The 14,150-nt window shown below is 34.1% G+C and overlaps 2 protein-coding genes across 4 annotated transcripts; one reads left to right on the top strand and one right to left on the bottom strand.

Moving 5' to 3' along the window:
• Positions 1–1,121: 1,121 nt before the first annotated feature.
• LOC130799178 (pentatricopeptide repeat-containing protein At5g50990) lies at positions 1,122–9,578 on the top strand. 2 transcript variants are annotated; one of them, XM_057662277.1, is made up of 4 exons: positions 1,122–1,350; positions 1,909–3,749; positions 6,110–6,252; positions 9,518–9,578. In XM_057662277.1, exons 1-2 carry the CDS (start codon positions 1,248–1,250, stop codon positions 3,423–3,425), a joined length of 1,620 nt encoding a protein of 539 aa, XP_057518260.1. In that variant the 5' UTR covers positions 1,122–1,247; the 3' UTR covers positions 3,426–3,749; positions 6,110–6,252; positions 9,518–9,578. The 2 variants fall into 2 exon arrangements, with proteins under 2 accessions (XP_057518260.1, XP_057518261.1); XM_057662278.1 differs by having other exon boundaries at positions 6,036–6,252.
• On the bottom strand, positions 7,610–11,757 carry LOC130799179 (uncharacterized). 2 transcript variants are annotated; one of them, XM_057662280.1, is made up of 6 exons: positions 10,024–11,757; positions 9,337–9,601; positions 9,220–9,256; positions 8,823–8,928; positions 8,117–8,227; positions 7,610–8,009 (listed from the first exon to the last, which is right to left on the bottom strand). In XM_057662280.1, the coding sequence occupies exons 1-6, from the start codon at positions 10,129–10,131 to the stop codon at positions 7,893–7,895; spliced, it is 744 nt and encodes a 247-aa protein (XP_057518263.1). In that variant the 5' UTR covers positions 10,132–11,757; the 3' UTR covers positions 7,610–7,892. The 2 variants fall into 2 exon arrangements, with proteins under 2 accessions (XP_057518263.1, XP_057518262.1); XM_057662279.1 differs by lacking the exon at positions 9,220–9,256 and having other exon boundaries at positions 9,273–9,601; positions 10,024–10,588.
• Between the last annotated feature and the right edge of the window lie 2,393 nt (positions 11,758–14,150).

The following is a 14,150-nucleotide window of genomic DNA, read 5'->3' as shown; positions in this document are numbered from 1 at the left end:
ACAAAATAGGCTTAACCACCAACAAATCGCACATCTTTGTAAATGAACCAACACTTGCATTTAGAATAGAAGCTAAAGTATTCAAAGTAATTATTACACATGACCGCACACAATCTGGAAGGATCCTCACCAAATATAATTTTTTATTTACAAATCTGCGCCATATAAAACTGTGTTAATGGAGCGGATTATTGAATCACTTACATCCATATGGCTCTTAACACATTATCATCATCTAGTGTCATTGTCATGTACGAATGTCGTACAATAAAACTCATTTCCACACTTATGTCTACATATTATGAATCACAACCAATAAAAATAATCAACATATCCCTAATCTTAGTCCATTTGATTTTTTCACTAACAAATAATTTTATTTATACCACCTAACCTACATCACCTCAATCCTCTAGTAACTTGCAAACCTATAGAACATTATAGGACGCTTTGAGAAATTTATTTTCCAAACACAAAACAATGACAATATATAAACCATAAAACATTTTATAATCCTTAAAGTGGAAGTATCAATTTAAGTACAAGCATTACATTGAATATTTTGGATATAAAGTAAAAATATTAAAAAAGAAAAATATGAAGCCTTTAAATTAAAAAGTGGAAAGTCCGCAAAATTTGTCAAAAATGCAATGATTGTGTAGCTCTTTCAACAATGGAGGAAGATTTGGACTATTTGAGTGAGTTTAAGGAGAGTGAATTTGCATTTCCAATGAAATGAGATTATTTTTTTTAAAAAAAATAAAGGGTTGTGTGCGAATTTTATGTTAGATTCCAATCAAAGTAAATCATTAATATTGTTATTTGTTAGTTAGCAGTTCATCAAATAATGTTAGCGTTTTTAAGTTCACGAGCAAAAAATGCTGAATCAACTATCGATTTTCCATGTACGACACTATAGTCGAAATTACAAATAAGATTAGTCTAAAATGAAAATTTGAATGAAAAGGGTTTGAGTAATCAAATGGTTGAAGATTATTCTTTTCACCCTTGTAGTAATAACATAGTTTATTTATCATTTATATCATAAAGATTAATTCCTTACTTCAAAAATTATAAGTCAGCCCGGTAATTAAAAGTTTTCAATTAATATGATTTGATTCTCACTCGGACAGGGAAAAATGATGCACTAATTTGCATTCCATGAAACCCAAAGGTTACGAGCCTACGACAATCTGACTGACGAAGTCTTGAATTGATCGAATAATTGCCGAACGAAGTAATAGACGATGCGGTTGGCACACCACAAGGCGAGGATTTGCTTCTCTTATTGTTTTTCTCTTCGATTTTCTTCCACAATCTCGCCCCTTCCTTTCGTTGCTACTACATCAGGTTTCATCTTTTTTATAATCCCGTTTTATTCTTCGACAATTAATCTTAATGCTCAATTTCATTTCTTTTACACTGCATATTTTATATTTAGCAACTTACCCAATCATCTGTTTTTGTTGTTCTCTAACATTTCCATTCATGAATGTTAATAAAACCATTAATTGCTTAAATTGATTGATTTGAACAAAAATGGGGATTACATGGACAATAAATGATTACCTTTTTTTGGGTTTATTGCTAGGATTAGTTTGATTACACCTGATGCAACTGGGAATAGAATATAATGATGTTTACCCTTTTGTTTATGATGGGTTTTGCTGGGTATCTTTTAATGATCTGTACAGATTTCTCAAAGGAGTATAAGTTTAAGCACACTCATTATTGACTATTTTTTGAGCCGAGGGTTTGAGTGGATGCAACCTGTTTTTCTCCTTTGATAAGAGTATGCTCTGTCGTGTCCTATCTTTACCCAGACCCGTAATAGATTCTATGAGTGGAATATATCAAGTATGATGACAGTGATGATTATACTCATTATTGAATATGCCATTATTTCAGATGCTCAAATCCTTAAATGTGCTCTTGATGATCGTAAAACCTCTTTGAATCTGAAAGAAGTACTAAGAATCCATGCAAAGATTGTCAAATTTGGATTTGGGATGGATTCCACACTCGTATCTCGCTTGTTGATCAATTATATTGAATGTGGACATCTTCATTTTGCCCGTAGTCTTCTAGGTGAAATCCGGTTTCCAAATTTTGATCTAATTACCAACAATAAATTGATCTCGAGTTTTATGAAGAATAAAGATGTTGAAACCGCCAAAAAGGTGTTTCTTGATATGCTTTTTAAAGATGTTGTCTCGTGGAATTCCTTGATCGGTGGATATGTAAAGAATTCTCGATATGAGGAGGCAATAGGATTGTTTAAGGATATGTGTTTGTCGAATATTGAGCCGGATGAGTTTACATTTTCTTCTGTTATTGCTGGGTGTGCAGGACTTGGAGTCCTTGATCATGCTTTATGGATTCATGGTCTTTTGATTGACAAGAGAATTGTATTGAATGACATTTTGCTATCTGCGATTATTGACATGTATGCAAAATGTGGAAAAATTGACATTGCGAAAGAAATTTTTCACGGCTGCCGAAGCAGAAAAATTTCTGTTTGGAATTCAATGATAACTGGCTTAGCAGCTCACGGACTTGCCTCTGATGCTATCTCAGTTTTTTGTCAAATGGAGGAGGAAAATATTCTTCCCGACAGTATAACATTTCTTGGAGTTTTAACTGCGTGTAGTCGTTGTGGTTTAGTAGCGCAGGGTCAAAAATATTTTGACATTATGCGGAGACAATACTGTATAGAGCCGGAACTTGAGCATTATGGGGCCATGGTTGATCTTTTTGGTCGTGCTGGGCAACTAGATGAAGCATATGCCACTATCAGCGCAATGCCAATGTACCCTGATTTGGTGATATGGAAAACGCTTCTCAGTGCATGCAGAACTTATAAAAATGTAGAATTAGGAGAATTTGTAACCCGAAATATATCATGTCTTGATAGTGGTGATTATGTCTTGCTTTCAAATACCTATTGCTCTTTAAATAGGTGGACTATCTCTGCAAACATGAGGGAAAATATGAGAAGGGAAGGAATATACAAGGATCATGGAAAAAGTTGGATTGAATTGGCAGGGAACATACACTATTTTAAGGCAGGCAGTCGGGCACACCCTGAAATTGAGGCGATAGACAAAATTTTGAAACAATTGATTAAAAGAGCCAAGTTAGAGGGTTTTGTTGCAGCAACAGAGTTGGTTTTAATGGACGTCACAGAGGAGGAAAAAGAGGAGAATTTGAATTTCCACAGTGAAAAATTGGCATTAGCTTTTGGAGTCCTAAAAACCAGTCCACGAAGGGAAATTCAAATTTTGAAGAACTTAAGAATCTGTTATGACTGTCATTCTTGGTTCAAAATTATCTCAATAATGTTGAGAAGGGTAATTATTGTTAGGGATTGTGTCCGATTTCATAAATTTGAAGCTGGTTCATGTTCTTGTGGAGATTACTGGTGATTGCTGAATAAGTTCAAAGTTATAAGGCATTTAACCTTCTTGAAGCACATGAAGATCCAAGGTTTCTTTGAGGGAAAGATATCGGTTAGTATATTTGCGTTAATGCTGTACATAGGGCTGACAGAAGTGGATCTATTTTCTGTTAAACTAGCTAAGACTAAAATGAAGAAAATGGAAATACAAAAACAATTCTATGATGTTGGTTTGAGTTTGGAAATCGAGGAATTTCACTGAGGCTGGATGCTCACTGCTGATTCACTTAACCCCATTTTTAACTTCAAAGGCTCAATGTCGTAGAAGATTAAGTCATCTCCAAGCATTAAGGTACTTCGTTCAACTTTCAAGGTTTTGTTTCACATAATAAATGAAACTTGGTCTTACTTCTAAGGTTCTATTTTATGTTGGAAATGAATTTCTCTGCATACCCTTTGTTTTTTTCCTTTTGCATTGTGTTTGTTTCTTTATAATTTTTGTTGCACTTATCATGTGAAATTCAAAGGCTCTTCTCCGTCCTAGTCAATTCAGCCGGAATGTTTGTAAGTAAGAACCATAAAATTACGAAAAATTAATTCTTATACACATGTAGAAAACTACTTTGATAATATTGACCCATCGACATTCATTGCCTCTCATGATATCTATAGCTAAGAGTTGCTAAAGAACTATACTAGCAGCCATACGAGTGAGTGAAAATTGTAACCGTATTTGCTTTTTTTCGGGAAATTGGTGGTTTATAAACCTTGGTTCATGATATCTGGTATCGTATATTTGCCTGGTTCTTGTTGTTGAAAAGGTTTTGGAGGGTTTTATGCGCATAAAAGAGAACCCTTAGAAAAACAAATATCTATATTGCATAACGAGAAGTTGTTGAATCTTGTCAAGAAACAGACACTCTAGTCAAAATAGCAGAAAAATGAAATAACTTATGCTTTAGTCATCAAGCCCCCTAATTTGCATATATGTAGCTCTTTAATATTTTTGCAATTGAAGACCTCTAAGACACATATGTTTGGGCCAAAATCAATTAGGTACATTGTCTTTATTTGGGATACTTTGTGAATAATACATCCACATTCTCCACCCAAACCTTGACTAGGTACTACCAAATGTTATTGTAAGTAAGAAATAAAGAAACTGGCATTATTATAATTATAATCAAATAAAATGAATGATAAATTAAAGGTTGATGAATTATGCCTCATGGTTGACTTATTAAGCCATAAAACACTATCTTGCCACTTAAGTAACTTTGAACAATAGCCATTGTGACGCTGTAGCAATTGCCAAACAACTTTCGTGGTCAATGTAGATGGTTTTCTGATCGGCGTTTGTATCAGTGGTGATAAACTCAAAAGGTTTACAATACGTTTGCAATATGGAAATAATTTGCACTATGTTAATATATGAATTAATGTAATAACTTCATCAAAAAAACATTATTGACGAATATGTGTTTAAACAAAGTTTTGATGCAAGTAATGTTTAGAATGCTACTCCTCCGTCCCGCCAAATTAGCTTCACTATCCTTTTTACTCCATCGTACCAAATTTTCTCTATTTATATTTTTGGCTATGGCCCATGACTCACTTTTTTCTTTAATTTTCATCCACATATTTAACTTTTTCATTTCATCTACATATTCTTCCCGCTACATCCTTAATATTTATTTTTGTCTTCGTTTTTTGGTTTTCCTTTCCCTTGGGCGAATTCGGTGGGACAGAGGGAATTTATTAATTGGCAATGGAAGAAAATTAAGGTCAAAGTTGGTCATTGGAGACCGTAAAAGTCCATGTAGGGACAAAAAGAGAAAGTAATGTAGGTAGTAAATAAGATAAGCTTGATGGTTTTCTTTCTTTTGCACAAATCACATGCATGTGTGTATGATTGCCGAACTTAGGATCTTCGCTTTGTCATTATTGTTGCTTGTATTAGGAGTTGATTTGGAGTTGTTATAAGCTAGCTTATGAGAAAGATCTGAGTGTTTTGGTTAAGATGGTGTAGTGCCAAGGGTTTGGTCACTGAAGGAAATAAATTTAGCCACTAACTGGTTGTTCAGTTGTAAACAGAAGATCTTTAAGTCATTTGATGTTAAAAGAGGCTTCAACCTCAGGCATGGTTGATCCTTGTTCTTTATTTCTTTTTACATTGATGGGTAAAATCTTTCTTTTATTTTGGAGAAGTGGTAAACATCATTGCTTGTTGAGTGTGAGGAAGAAAAATTTACGCTTTTCTCTGATTCATGGTGCAGATTATATGACTCATTTCCTTTTTGAAGACCCTCTCAAGAATAAAGATACTTACTTTTTTGAATGTTATTGAAATGGTTTTAAAACTTTGATTGATTTGAGGAAGTAAGGAACTTCTTATTGTTAATTTTATAAATTATGGTTTTCCGGGTTAGTATGTGTAAAATTTCACAATGGACCGTACTGGAAACCGTTCTAAATAGATTAGGAATTAACATTAAATGTTTTGTTAATGGTAAATGATAATGCTTGTTTCATTGTTTGATAATGTTACCGGAAAATTGCCACTGTTTCTTTGTTTCGCCGATTGTGTTAATGCCTGTGAGGTTGTTAATGCCTATTGTTAGTGTAAATGATGATGCAGTGTGGACCCTTGATTGGAGGTATCTTTTTTTCCGGCATCTAAGAGTCTTGATTACAACACAAATATTGGTGCAGGTATGTGTCGGATCCTACTATATGCATTTGGGTATGATCTAAGGTGAAGGGAACAAGAGAGACAAACTGCAGGTCTGAAAATTGTTGGGTAAGGTCCACCGTAAGGAGATTGTGATGTAGGGGCTTTGGATCACAAAGAAAAGGTGAGCATAATGCCATCAATTTTGTCGTTGTCAGATTTTCTTGTTAGTGATGGCTGCTATTTCGAGTCTATGGTTTAAACTTCCCTTTTCTTTTTCTTAAACCCCCCACCCCCCCTATAACCATGCAACAATATAATTATCATATTTCTCTCTTGAGATGACAATCGTTACTCTCTTTATTTTTCTATTACCCGTTTGGATATATAAACCATACAATATATGGGATCGACACATTTTGAGGAAGTAGTGTAAAGTGGAAAAAAGTTTTAACTTTGCCCTTGCTTTCACATGAAAGGCTTTGGGATGCGATAAGGAGAACATTAACTAGTAAATGGAATAAAGTGCTGTAAGTAAAAATTGAACTTGGGCAAAGAGGCTAATGTTTGGGTTTGGTTACCAAAATAGAAATGGTACTAGTAATTGAGAATAATTAGAAAAGTAGAAGTATTTTTTTTTTAAAATCATTTCTAGTTTTTTTTAGTGATTCAACTCTTGTACTTGGATATCAATATTCGAATAGTTTGTATTAGTTTACCCACTCTTTGTTATAAATAATGTTTTTAGATATATTTCTTAGAAAAAAAGGATTTGAGTACCAATTTTGAGGTAACAACGTTGTCCTTGTATCCTCAAACGTCAAAAATATCATAGCAAATATTTGGATCATTTTTCAAGAATGCGGTTTAGATCACTATTGCGTTAATGGAAATGCTAACAGGGGTAATGCGGTTGTCATAGTGCCAAATAAGCTATTAGCTAAGACCATAAGATATTCTTGTACCAACCTAAAAGCGGTATACCTTTACAATATGGGTCCTATCGATTCGATAGATTCGAAAACCTTGATGCGTCCTTGTTTTGGCCCTTTGACTTGGATAGATATCTAGTACCCGAATTCGACTCCATGTTATATCTAATTTTTTGCTGAAACGTTACCTATCTTTATAATGAGCCCTATTTTCTTTCGTCCTTTTATCGATGACGCTGTATCTTCATCTCTTCCTTGGTTAGTCTTGAAACATGAGGTTGGCTATAAGATGCAGTTTTTAAGGAGTCTTTATCAGCGAGCGCCTTTGTCTATAACTCTTTTCCACCTTTTCGCTTTTTTTCAAGACTAAGTATTAGTATTATTGTACCTTGTTAGAGAAAGGGCAGATAGCTTTGGAGAATGCAAAAGGCCAGCCAGAAGGTCCTTTTCTGAATGTTCCTGTTTCCTTGGTGAAACTGTAGATTGATGCTATTGTGAAACTATTTTGTTTAAGGTTACCTGTGTAAGTTAGTGAATGAGAACACCTCTCGTTTTCGCGATTCGTTTGGAACTTAGATCACCATTCAACATCGAAATAGTTGAGACTTGTAGAATGCTATCTACATAAACTACTAGATAGATAACATTTTATTTCTTATTGCTGATTCTAAGGTGAGAATGGCAAAAAGGCATATACTTTCGTAGTCAACGAAATATCATAATTCAGCAATAGCTACAGAGTATTGGTGAATTCGGGCCACAAATTCAGAGAATGTAATTTTGTTCAAGGATGGTCGATAGAATAATCATGGTGATCGGTAGAGAATTCCACTGAGTTCTCTGATGGTTCTCGTTCACGATGGGTGTCTTAGTTTTGTAGCACCAAGTTTCTTCAGGCATCTTGAACGGGCACGAGTTGTAGTTTGCCTCCATATATGTCAGGGAGTTGACTCTCATCAATGTCTTCTAGCAGTTTTGATTTTATGTGCTGTTTCTCCACAAATTGTATCTGCAAAAGTGCAAAAGTGGGGAACCGGTTCGTAAGGAATCAGGCCCCTCCTAAAACTAAACCTTTTGCAGACACACATACAATTTGAAATGCTTTTGAAAACTCACTTTGGCCTTGGTGTTTTCGTCAATGAAGGGGTAAACAACTTTCCATACTGCCATGAATACTCTTGGTGCGTGGACTATGAACAACTTGCCTAATCTCTCTGGGTAGTAGTCCTGCAATACACCCATAAAAATAAGCCTCAGCAGACATGATATTACTTTGAAAATCCAGAATATTGTGTGTAGTGCATGATAGTTAATCCGTAAATAGTTTGTGGCCAACTAGAAAACTCTAGGAATCAATTCAAAAGGTTAATGAAACAAATGGTATATCCTCTTCACGGCCCCTTTTAGGGGTGTTTGACAATTGGTTATTGGTTTGTTAAGCTAGCTGAAAAAGTCAGCTATTTGTGGCAATGTTTGGTAAATTTGAGATTTACTCTTGGTTGATATTAGAGAAAAAGTTGGTCATCAAGCCAAAAGCCAACAAACAAAGCTAGTTGGAGCAGCCTTTTTATTTTGGGTTAAAAGCCAGCTTTTCAGCTGCTTTAAAAAACATTTGCCTAATATTTTTTAAACTGTTTAATCAACCAAAAAGCTAAAAGCCTGCTAAAAAGCTAAAGATAAAAGCCATGAACCAAACACCCCCTTAAAATTTATATAAAGGGAATGTGGTGATCATAGTTTAGGTCTTCGAGATGTTCTTATTTGGGATTGGGATGTGGTGATCGTAGTTTTTGGGAATATTCATTACTATAGTTGCCTTTACCTGCAAAACAGAAATGAACCCAAGATATCCTCGGACATCACTGTTAGAGTATCCCCATCCTTGAAGATCACCTATAGCGAGAAACTTCTCCTGTCCATCTGGTATCCTGATAGAGCCATGTTTAAAAATATCAATGTAAGTTACACTATAAACTTCCATTTGCAGCATAATTGATCATCACAAACCCCCCAAGCCACTTATTCTTGCTTTCTTAAACCGTACTCTGTTCATAAAGGACTGCTCCAAGTTACTTGCTAAAAAGGGAATAGAGAAAATTTTTAAGGACAACCCAAATAGAAAATAGGGTGATCTTAGAATGGAGGGAGACAGGAAGTAAGGATTTATACATTGAAGTATGTTTTTTTCAATTGAAAATATGGAACTTTTAGAAAGTAACCTTGCACATAGCTTGTCAAGAGTGTACACAACAAGACCTGCAAAGAATCTCACAGGATGATATTAGAGTCGAAAGTAGCTGAAGATGGAAAGTGGAGGAACACAGGAAGAAACGTACGCTTGAATTCATCAAGACCTCCTGGTTTGGAACTTTGGTAATGTCGACCTGCAAAAGCAACGACAATAGGTCGTCCTTGTTTGTCTTGTCCTCCTAGACATATTTTGTTTTGGGAAAGGTCATACTCAATCTCATCTTCTGAAACAAAACCTTTTGGTAAAAATGTTCGCTTCCATTTCAGGTACTTCAAGAACATGGTAGCTGCCTTCTCTACATTTAGATCTCGGGCTCTTAAGAATCTCCTCAACATCAAGTCATCTGCCTCCTGGTTTGTATACATAAATATTGAATTCCCTTCAGTTCTAAAGAACCCTTTTTTAGTTTTGATGAATAATCTCAAAGTGCCGACTAGAAGTATTCATTCAGGTCATCGGGTTAGATATTTTGGATTGGTTTGGAATCCGATTTTGCGTCCATATTTTTTTTTGCATAATTGTAAATCATTTAAGTCGGGTCAAATCGGTTTCGGTTACGAGGTCGGATAAATTTCAGATTTTCAGGATTGTTTTGAACACTTCTAGTTCCCACTATCTGAAATAATCTCAATTTCATTAATGCAGGAAAATCTCAATTATTATTATCTTATTGTTTCATGTAAGATTATGAACAATTCTTGCTTAGTTTCTTCATTTTTCTTGAATTTGCAAGTAAAAAAGAACAGAAAAAAGATAGTTGGGAAGAGAGTACCTTGGCAGACGGATCACGGTGTTCAACAAGGGCTCTCATAAGGCAAAGTTTATGTTGCTCAGCTGTATTATCCTTTCCATTGATATTGGTATGATCTTTTTCTTCCATCTTCAGAATCTCTATCTTTCTGTGTCTTTTTTGTTATGTATATAAAAACTGAATACTTCTGGGTTGGTCACTCTCCTTGCTGTTGCTGGTTATCAAGTAGGAGTTATTCAATGAAAATTTTATTAGTCTGGCTTTGTTTGGTCCTAAGCTCATACCTACTACACCAATTTATATACCATATTCTCCCAAAGGCCGGATTTTTGTGGAGCATCCCAATTATATTTAATGTTCCCCTCCTTTTCATTCCATGTTTTCCTTCTCAGATGTTTAAATCAAATATGAGTGATTAAAATTGATTTATGACTACCCTTTACTCTTAAAATGATTTATTAATAAATAAAATCAAATATAAAAGAAAAGTAAATTAAGCACGCAAAAAAATTTAATTTTACTTAATGTGAAAATGTTGTATTTTCAACCAAAAAAAAAAGAAAATGTTGAATTTAAAATATAGTTGAACATCAAAATGAAATGAAAGGAGTAACGTTTAATTATTTCAAGTCATTAAATAGCTTGTACCTGGACGGAATTTAGCGATTGAATATATACACGTGTATCCTTTTCATACATAGAAAAACTTGATAAGAATAATCCTTTTTTGGGAACTAAGTGTTGTTTCAGTCGGAGCACTTGCCACGCTTTTCAAGTAAATTTTGGATTTGATTCTCTGTGTCTTTTTCCTTCTCTAGGCCTATTCTGTATTGTAGTGTTAAAATAAAGTCGCATTTCATCGGCCGTGTTGTAAAGGTTTCATAAAACGAACGGATATTTCACGCATTGGAAAGGTGTAAAAAATCTATTGTTTTAGGCCATATCAAGGGATATCTTATGTTTTTGACCATTATTAGACGTTATGATAATTGCATTACTCCCGTTACCGCATTTTTACATTATGTCCAATACTAAAAAAATAAAAAAGATTAATCCATTTTCCAAGTTCTCTAGATTTAGTGGTTGAAAAAGTGGTGCCAAAGTTTGAGCTGTTAGCGATAATACAATAATACTATTTGCGTCCACCTAACGGCATTTATTAATTCCATGTGTTTGAACTTAAAGTCTTGACTTATGACTACTATTACGCTACACATACCACAAAATTAACTCACATTTGTGGGTTCTCTTTCAAACTTCTAAGTAATAAATTGTTGGAATTTTGGAATATTAGTTATCATTCAAAGTCATTGCCAAGCTTACTCAAGGGTTGACTTAGGAATAAAGGTCAAATTTGGAACAAAGGCAGAATGTTTGATGAGCCATAGTGTAGAACCGACGACTCGTTGAACAAACCAACAAGTCGTTGGTTAAGGCGAATGGAAGAAAAATGGGCGCAAAATCATCAATGACTCGATATTTGTGTGGTAGTTTTCATATGTAGCTACTCTTGTGAGAAACCGTCTCTCAGAGAGACGACCTCTAAATATAAAGCCCACATTCTTATCTCCTTTTTAAGTTGTATTAATTAGACGATTTAGCCCATAATATATATAATGCGTCTTTCGTAAAAATCGTTTCTCTCAATAATTTGTGTTTCATATTCAATTTTGCATGATTTCTTGGTAGTCTTTGATTTGGTCTTATGTGTGTGCAATTATTGTACATATAATGGGAAGTTGTTAATGCATTAAATAACAATCTCATTTCTTTCAAATCTCTCCATATACTTCAAATTTTTTAATATGAACCAAAATCAAACTTAAAAACAAGAAAAAATAAATTAACTGTCAAACATTTGATCAATTTCAATTGCAAACAAATTGAAATTCAAATCACTTAAAAGACTACTTCAGAAACTAAATACAATCAAAAATCAAATAAAAATAATAAAAAATTAAAAATTCAAAGTAAAGTCGTTTGATGTAATGGAAGGCTGCCAAAAAGGAAAATTGTTTGACAAATTAGAGGGGAGAGATCAGAATTTAATGAAGAAATTGAAATGGAATTGCTGGTTTATTTTGCTATTGTTTAGCTACTGTAAATGTAAATGAGAATATGGGATGGTTGACCACCCATTTCAGGAGAGAGAAAAGACTCCCAAATAGAGGGATAAGTTTTAGAGTTTTATTAAAAATATTTTAATGAAGTTTTAAAAAAAATATATAGGGTCCGGGTCTGGATCTAGGGGGGTCTTGGGTCTAGGTCTAGAGGTAGGGTCTGGGTTCGAGTGTCTGGATTCGGACCCAGAACCGGATTATTTTTGAGATTCAGATCCGTTCTAGACCCGATAGGTCTCAAAAAATGAGATCCAAACCCTTATAAAAGGCGGGTCTAGAGCGCCCCCAATTTGGCGTTAGGTTCGTACAGGTCTGTGTGTTTTCTTGTTATGCGGTTCTTGTCTATTCTATGGTTATTTATTGGAAAAGTGGGTTTGTGCTTGTTTGCTCAAGGTCTGGTGAAGTGAGAAATGACCAATGGAGTGAAAGAGGAGTTCCAATGGCAGCAGTATGGGAGGATGAAGACACTGGGGAAAAGTTCCATCCATTCCAACTCTTCCCTTTCTATAAAGAAAGACTCACCGTTTTGTAGGAGCAACAAAAGACATTGGATGGTCTTCTTCTCGATGTGTTTGATGAGCAAGCGCACTCTAACATCACACTAAAGGGTGTAAAAAGAACTCGACCCAATGAACCGGGTCTTGGATGGCGGGTCATTTTTGGGAAACCAGGTCGGATATCCAACCCGCTTTTACGTTGGTTGATGGGCCAAATTTTGGAAACTTACAAGTACTAGTTGACACGTATATTTATAGGAAAATGAGGTTTTGTAGTAAATTTTCGCCTTTCTTGATTATGCTACTGCTTGTCTAACAGCATTTGGTTAATGAACTCAGTTTAGTTATCCTTTCGTTTACGGGTGTGGCTTCGTTTAGGATGAAAACTTTGTCCTCCAAGTTAAAATTTGCAAAGCCCATCGTTCCCCATTGTTTTGTTAGAAAAAGCTTCAAAATTTTTCCAGCTTAGTGCACGTCTGCAAAGCATAACGTAACGTAGTATGCAAATACCATAAAACCAAGTATGGCCAATCACAAATTGTTGTGAGAGAAAATTTTTAATTGGACTGACTCAAAAATATTATTTTTTAAAATATTATAAGTAGACATTAAAAATAATGTAAGAACATTTTAAGATATTGTGAGTAGTTACGGTAATTAGCCATTAAGAATATTGTAAGTAGGCATTAAATTTAATGGGCTGGATTTGAGAGACGTTTCTTAAAGAGACGGTCTCTAAAGGTTTTTTTTTTTTTTTTTGAAAGACATACTTCATTTGAAGTTTTGTTTGCAAGAAGAACCCGATTGAGAAGCATACAAAGCCCGAGGTTAAAATTTGCAAAGCTTTTGCCATTGGCCACTTTGCTTGTACAAAATTAAAGATGAGCATTAAATGATATTATTTTCGTTAGATTTGTTTGACAATTGTGTTCACTATAGTTATTGGTTTTTAAGCTAGTTAAATAAGACAGTTGTTTAGAGAGATATTTGATAAACTTAGTTATTTGATGTTTGTATATTTAATAAAACGAATCAGCAAGCCAAGAACCATTAAAAAACCTATCAAAACTAGTTTTTCCATTTTGACTAAGAAGTTTTCACCTATTTAAAAACTTATTTATCAAATACTTTTTTGTTTTACCACCGATTAACAATCAAATAGCTAAAAGTGAATGAAACAATCAAACTAAAAAGTATAACCCCTTTGTCTTCTCAACTTTTAACTCAAATTCCGCTATCAGTCAAATCCAAAGCAGTGAATCAATATCAGGGTGAATTAGTAATTACCTTAAATTCTTGAGGTTCATGGGGCGTAAAGGTAAGCAGAAGAACAAAAAATGAATTGATCTTTGATAACTTTAGTGTAAATTATTAGAATAGTGTGCACCAATTATAAGTTTAAGAGTTAGAGAGTGTACTTAAGTGGAAAAACAAATAAAAATATAAACTTGTAAATAGAAATTATATATAGATGCATATTAAAATATTATAAACTTAAAAAAAAAAGAGTTTAAAAGGAAAATTTAGTTAA

The sequence above is a fragment of the Amaranthus tricolor genome, chromosome 14, assembly GCF_026212465.1.
Source record: "Amaranthus tricolor cultivar Red isolate AtriRed21 chromosome 14, ASM2621246v1, whole genome shotgun sequence".
In the NCBI taxonomy this organism is placed as follows: domain Eukaryota; kingdom Viridiplantae; phylum Streptophyta; class Magnoliopsida; order Caryophyllales; family Amaranthaceae; genus Amaranthus; species Amaranthus tricolor.
This window is presented reverse-complemented; position numbering and strand designations above follow the sequence as displayed.

Bases quoted from the DNA above. Each gene is read 5' to 3' on its own strand.
- LOC130799178 (XM_057662277.1), top strand. From the start codon at position 1,248: ATGCGGTTGGCACACCACAAGGCGAGGATTTGCTTCTCTTATTGTTTT. The intron at 1,351-1,908 runs GTTTCATCTTTT...CCATTATTTCAG, and splicing joins TTTCGTTGCTACTACATCAG to ATGCTCAAATCCTTAAATGT.
- LOC130799179 (XM_057662279.1), bottom strand. From the start codon at position 10,131: ATGGAAGAAAAAGATCATACCAATATCAATGGAAAGGATAATACAGCT. The intron at 9,602-10,023 runs GTACTCTCTTCC...TATACAAACCAG, and splicing joins ACCGTGATCCGTCTGCCAAG to GAGGCAGATGACTTGATGTT. The intron at 8,929-9,272 runs GTGAGATTCTTT...TGGCTCTATCAG, and splicing joins TTCGACTCTAATATCATCCT to GATACCAGATGGACAGGAGA.